This window comes from Sebastes umbrosus, chromosome 19 (assembly GCF_015220745.1).
Source record: "Sebastes umbrosus isolate fSebUmb1 chromosome 19, fSebUmb1.pri, whole genome shotgun sequence".
NCBI classification, from domain to species: domain Eukaryota; kingdom Metazoa; phylum Chordata; class Actinopteri; order Perciformes; family Sebastidae; genus Sebastes; species Sebastes umbrosus.
This window is the reverse complement of record NC_051287.1, coordinates 20,399,231-20,405,530: the sequence shown is the minus strand read 5'-3', so window position 1 is coordinate 20,405,530 and position 6,300 is coordinate 20,399,231. Positions and strand designations below refer to the sequence as shown.

Genomic DNA, 6,300 nt, shown 5'->3' with positions numbered 1-6,300 from the left:
AAAGTCCTTTGTATTATATGTTGTTGGTTATTTATTGATATTAATTGTACAACATTTTGGAACAAATATCCTACCTCTAAACTACTGCAGTATTATATTAGAACCCTTTGAGTTACTATTTTGAACAAAATCGTTTTTGCAGTGTTAATCTCACTGATTTTATATATTAAGAAAAATGCATTCCCTGTCGGGTGGGACCCCTGGGTTCTCCCAGCTTAGGCGGACTGATAGAGACACAGGCCATGTTGCTGCCTCCCTTTCCTTAGGGACTTTGGTTTTTGGGACAGACCCCAGGGAGGAACAAGCTTTTAGCCATGGGACTACCATCTGAGGTGGTGTAGATACTGCAGGGAGTTTAGACTCCTGGGATGAAGTTTATCTACTGGCACAGTAGACAAGCTCAGCCCCTGTGGTCCTACCGTTTCTGTAGGAGTTGTTAGAACTCCCCTTCTACACTCAGGATAATGATAGTCACAATTAAAAATAAACAAATAGGGACAAACCTGTTGTCTGAGCAGGATTGCAGACTGCTTTACTAATTTCTTGAAGGCTGTAGTACAGTTGAAGGCAGCTGTTTTAAGGCAGTTGTCCCACCTTTGGGGCTGGTTCTCTGGGCTCTGGATAAGGCCCTGGTCGATCTGAAGAAGCTGTCAAGCGAGACTGTCTTTCTGCTGTCTTTTGCCAAGAAGGTGGGATGAGCTGCAAGCTCTCTTGATCCATGGATCAAGGTATAGGGGTGGTTGTGCTGCCAAATCTGACATTTCCTACGAAGATCCTCTCTGGCTCTTCTCTCTGCTTTGTCCAATCAGGTCTCTAGCATTGAGCCTAACAAAAAGCAGATCTACTATACGTTGGTTTCAACCGAGAGAGCTTTAAGTCCAGGCTTTATCACTGGACTGTAGATGTTTTACAACAGACCAATATGGAGCCGGTATTCCACTGCCTTCATTTAGCTCTGGGTACGTCCTCCAGGGGACAGGTGTGTGGTGTTTCATCTTTCAAGGCTGGTAAGCCTTTAGTAGTGTCAGTCATCTTGGTTTCTGGCAGCAGGTCTGTTAGTACTTGTTGGTGGAGGAGTGTGTGTATGTAGTGCACAATCATGAATAATTTTCTTCTCCATGGGCTACAGCCCTGCAGGAATGCTGTTTTATTTAGAGTACACATCAGGCGATGGTTCTTTAAATGTCCTCTCTCCAGGTCTGCGTGGCACGGATGCCTGATCCATCAAAACTGTGACCTATTTATGCTCGAGTAAGTCAGACAACGGGTTTGAAACCAGAACAGTGTTGAAAGTTTCTGCAATTTATCTGCATTGTTTTCTCAGCTGCAAGCTTCTCAGGGAAAAAGATGTGGCAGAGCTGTCTCTCTGTCTCCAGGGATCATGTTGCCTAATTTCATCACTTTGATCATATCACAGTCTATATGCTGCCCATATCCTCTTTGAATCTCTAACCTTGATGCAATTTGGAGGCCTGCAGTGCTTATTACTGCCAACTTCATAGCTGCTTGTCAGCAGTAGCATATCAAATTAAGTCTTTAGTTCTTGCTCTCTGTATGTCAAACATTAAAGCGAACAACGGAAATGTAGTAATCCTGTTTTCTAATCTAGTTTGTTTTTTCCTTAAATTAGTGGGCAACCTCAAGAATGGAGATGGGTGCAAAGGAAAATAATCAGCAACTCTATAAACCATATAGCAACGGTAAAAGAGTAATAATTCAGTATTTCTTCAATATGAATGCTCACTGCACCTGTATTATTTTGACCATTAACTCAAAAGCATGATTTTTCGTTCTCACTGTAGGAATCATAGCCAAAGAACCACCGTCGTCCTTTCAGCAGGAGATCCAGGAGCTCCGAGGTTCTGCCGGCTGTCTGCGCTCAGAGCCGGAGTTCGAGATGGCTGACATCTTCTACTTCTGCCGGAGAGGCGTGGAGAGCATCTTGGACGACGAGGTGACCAAGCGCTTTTCGGCTCAGGAGTTGGAGAGCTGGAACCTGCTGACTCGAAGCAACTACAACCTCCGTCACATCAGCCTGAGACTTACCGTCCTGTGGGGTCTGGGAGTATTCGTCCGCTACGGCATCCTGCTGCCTCTCAGGTCAGGTCAGGGGAGTAAGATTCATCTCATTGTACAAAAGCGGCAACTGGATGAACAACTGGTTCAGTCTTGAGTCAACTATATGTTCTTCTTTTCTGCAGGGTCACTCTGGCATTCACCGGCATTAGTCTGCTTCTAGTCCTGACTGCTTTGGTGGGCGTTTTACCAAACAAAGAGTAAGTTTCATCCAATTCTCATAACAGTTCAAGCATGCGCGTGAAGTTAGGTCTCTATAACAAGGGTAGAAAGATGATCAAAAGCTACATGCTAGTGTAACCACAAGTATTTTAGCCAACATTTAACCTTGAAGTGTACATCCTAAGGGTACTGGACTAATTATTGTGGCATTATGTCTTCAGGTTAAGGTTCTACCTGACTGAGAAGGTTCATCTGATGTGTTACCGCATCTGTGTGAGAGCTCTCTCAGCAATCATCACCTATCATAACAGGTACAACATATTAAATTGAATGCAGTATAATTATCAGAACAGTATTAATACAAGTTAACAGAACATAATGGCAAGCATTGAAGTGTGTATGGTGTATAGTTGTGTGTCTGTCTTAAACAAACTTGTTTCATTTCAGAGAGAACAAACCAAAGAATGGCGGAATCTGTGTGTCCAATCACACAACACCCATCGATGTCATCATCTTGGCCAATGACGGCTGCTACTCTATGGTAGAAAAGCTTGTGTGTCTCTGCGTGTGTTTCTGTGACTGAGTGAGTGATTTTGAAAAATTAGAGATGTTGTTTTTGAGCTGAACTGGAGCCTAACTCGTCTCTCAGGTTGGCCAGTTGCACGGAGGGCTGATGGGAATGATCCAGCAAGCTATGGTCAAATCCTCTCCTCACATCTGGTTTGAAAGATCAGAAGTCAAAGACCGACACCTAGTGGCCAAAAGGTAACAATGCATCTTCTCTCTGTCGGCATCGCTCTCATCTCCAGTTGCATTATGGTCGGTCCCGCTGCTGTGCAACTACTTCTCATTTAGGATGTTCAGCTCAGTGTGTGTGTGCGCATTGAATTATGATATGCAATACTTTTTGTTCACCCCTGTATATGTCTTGATATGTCTAATTGTGAATCGGTGTCAACATTCTTGGTGCACATGGTTTAGATTAGGTTTAAACATTTGTTGAAATATGAAGTTGTGGTTAAAACACATTTGACTTAAAACATAAGGTACATAATAGAAATGTGTTTTGGTTATGGGCAAAGGCCTTCTGACAAATAATACTCGGGTCAGTCAGATGGCAGCACTGTGAGTAGATCAGAAATCTTTGTATTCTGTTCATTTTTGTATCCTAGCTCTAAACATGTGTTACAAGAAACCCCGAATGTTTTCCCAGGGTTTATGTTTTATGTTAATGACACATCAGTATGTACAGTATGTATGGCCATAAAACAATGAACTTGACAGTGAGCATAGTCCAAAATAAAACTGGAACAGTCTGTAGAAGCTTGTGGATTGCCATTATAGGCATTAATAAGGCAGTATAAAACCACATTTCATGTAATTCCTGAGCACTTTAGTGATATTTCAACTTGACATAGACCATGGAGTATATATGAATATATAATGATTCGGTTTTGGTCGTTGCTATAATAGTAGAAGTTTAGATTGAACATCATTCTGTTTGAACTCTAGAAGTGAGCCTAATGGCAAGACTTTTAAAAAGATATGTATATAGTTTCATATATATATATATATATTCTGATCACTTGTGCTTTGTCATTTCAGGCTAAGCGATCATGTTGCTGACAAAACTAAACAGCCCATCTTGATCTTCCCTGAGGGTGTGTATGATGATATCATTCTTATAAACACACGTAACATTTGTTGTTTAGTGTCGATAAGATCTTCACACTGTGTCTTCCACAGGTACTTGCATCAACAACACATCAGTGATGATGTTCAAAAAGGGCAGCTTTGAAATCGACTGCACGGTCTATCCAGTCGCCATTAAGGTTTGTCTTTTTCCTCCTTCCTGCTCATTTTGCTCTTCCTTACTCGTGATATGACTTTATGTTTATCTTGCAGTATGATCCTCGGTTTGGGGATGCCTTCTGGAACAGCAGTAAGTTTGGCCTGGTGAACTATCTGCTGAGGATGATGAGCAGCTGGGCCATCGTCTGCAGCGTCTGGTACCTGCCGCCTATGAACAGAGAGGTGAAACTTCTTTGTCACAATCTTAAAAAAGAAATATTATCAAAATCAGTGATAGGAATTTCAGATCATGTATTGTTTATTCTGTCTACTGGAGTGCTTTTCCCACCTCCTGTTCTTTTTTTGTTTTCTTTGTTTAGGAAGGGGAGGATGCGGTGCAGTTTGCCAACAGAGTGAAAGCAGCCATAGCTGCACAAGGAGGATTAGTAGATCTCATTTGGTGAGTCATTAGTCAAGTTTCCATTCAAATGTAGCACCAATTTTAACGAATTTTCAGAAAATCTGTAAAAGAAAATGCATTTTATGCGCATTTTACATCCACTACTGTTATGTGAATATTAGGAGTTGGTTCATCATGATAAACAGTTGGTGCCGTTAATTCCCCTGTCAGGTGCCATTATAGCATTGCAGAAGAAGAGGGTGCAACAAGATGGCGTAATTAAATAGAGCTGCAACGATTAATCAATCGATTATTTGTCAACTATTAAATTAATTGCCAACTATATGGATAAAATACCTCGGTTTGAGTCATTTTTTAAGAAAAAAATGAAAAAAATTCTCTGATTCCATCTTCTTAAATGTGAATATTTTCTGGTTTCTTTACTCCTCTATGACAGTAAACTGAATATATTTGAGTTGTGGACAAAACAAGACATTTGTCCAAGATGACGTCTTGGACTTTGGGAAACACTGGCTACAGTTTTCACAATTTTCTGACTTTTTATAGCCCAAACAACTAATCGATTAATCAAGAAAATAATCAACTGATTAATCGACAGTGAAAATAATCATTAGTTGCAGCCCTATGATTAAGAGAATGCCATTCAAACTTCAAATGGTGAGAAAAAAGTAGGAAAAGCAGTCTTTATATACAGTATATCAGTAGAATAGTATGTGTTAATGGTTGTTAGAAAGAGAGGTTTCCAGTGGTATAAAACACAGACGCTGATTCACAAAACACATCGTTATTGGCTTTTAGCTTTGACAGAAACTGTGCAGTATTACACCCTGAAGGTAATTCACAGAGGCCATCTGTTGTTTGTGAAGGACACTAATGACGCTGTGTTGAGTCAGTGCGTGATACTCTTTTCCTTTCCTACCTGTGTGCTCTCAGGGATGGAGGACTGAAACGAGGAAAAGTGAAAGACGCCTTTAAAGAAGAACAGCAGAAACTCTACAGTAAAGTTCTCGTAGGTGAGCAGGACGAAGTGCACCGAAGAGATAACACACATTTAGAGGATGGAAATCCAGAAGAGGATAAAAGCAATCAAGATTCAACAAGAGGACAATGAGGACATGGTGAATGTATGAAGTTATAAATAACAGACTCTTACATTTTATACAGTGACATCTTACATAATGGTGAATGTGAATTATCAGAAGTAGGAATTTTATTGATTATTGCTGCTAACTGTAACAGACTCTGAAAGAAAGTATTTTTATGTTTTGGTATTTATGTTTCTATTGGTGTAAAATCTATATTTATTTACATTTGTATGGTAAGAACGATTACACTACAGGAAGCTCAGTTTGTTTGTTATTTTAACTAATTGTTCATAGACCAAAGTCCTAGAGTGACCTCAATTCTCCTGCCTCCTTTTTACTGCCATCTGAGCTTGTTGTGTATCTGATTAAACACATTCTCCTCTAAATACTCTGATCTTTTTGTAAAGAAATCTAATTTATTACAGAGATTCCATTAAGAAAGCTGCAACTATTTTAAGTGCCTAGTACTACAGTCATTACATCTCAGTCAGACAGCGGCAGTGCCAACACTTGTGCGTCAGCTTAGTAATTGGCTCAAAGCTCTATATGCGTGTTCGCCTTTAATCTTTGCTGGGCAGCCGGAATTAGTGAAAGTGAGATCAAACATGTTCAGGCCTGGTACACAATGTATGAGCCATGATGATGTTGGTTTCTAATTTGTGACCAGAAATGTGTTCATTTTGTTGCTTTTTTTTCAACAGCAGAGGTCAGTGTTCAGACATGAACCATCCTGCTTATTGTGGCATGAGTAACACACATACAAAT

General features: G+C 40.3%; 1 protein-coding gene across 4 annotated transcripts in view; it reads left to right on the top strand.

The window, feature by feature from the left end:
* gpat4 (glycerol-3-phosphate acyltransferase 4) overlaps positions 1 to 5,921 on the top strand; it is an 8,867-nt gene extending 2,946 nt beyond the window's left edge. For all 4 annotated transcript variants that reach the window (XM_037751778.1, XM_037751777.1, XM_037751780.1 and 1 more), the window contains 11 exons: positions 1,631 to 1,700; positions 1,803 to 2,100; positions 2,202 to 2,276; positions 2,460 to 2,549; positions 2,686 to 2,779; positions 2,888 to 3,003; positions 3,844 to 3,899; positions 3,985 to 4,070; positions 4,144 to 4,272; positions 4,410 to 4,489; positions 5,384 to 5,921. In XM_037751778.1, coding sequence (XP_037607706.1) covers positions 1,631 to 1,700; positions 1,803 to 2,100; positions 2,202 to 2,276; positions 2,460 to 2,549; positions 2,686 to 2,779; positions 2,888 to 3,003; positions 3,844 to 3,899; positions 3,985 to 4,070; positions 4,144 to 4,272; positions 4,410 to 4,489; positions 5,384 to 5,561 — 1,272 coding nt within the window. In that variant the 3' untranslated portion in view covers positions 5,562 to 5,921. The remainder of the gene's footprint in view (positions 1 to 1,630; positions 1,701 to 1,802; positions 2,101 to 2,201; positions 2,277 to 2,459; positions 2,550 to 2,685; positions 2,780 to 2,887; positions 3,004 to 3,843; positions 3,900 to 3,984; positions 4,071 to 4,143; positions 4,273 to 4,409; positions 4,490 to 5,383) is intronic.
* The last annotated feature ends 379 nt before the right edge of the window (positions 5,922 to 6,300 follow it).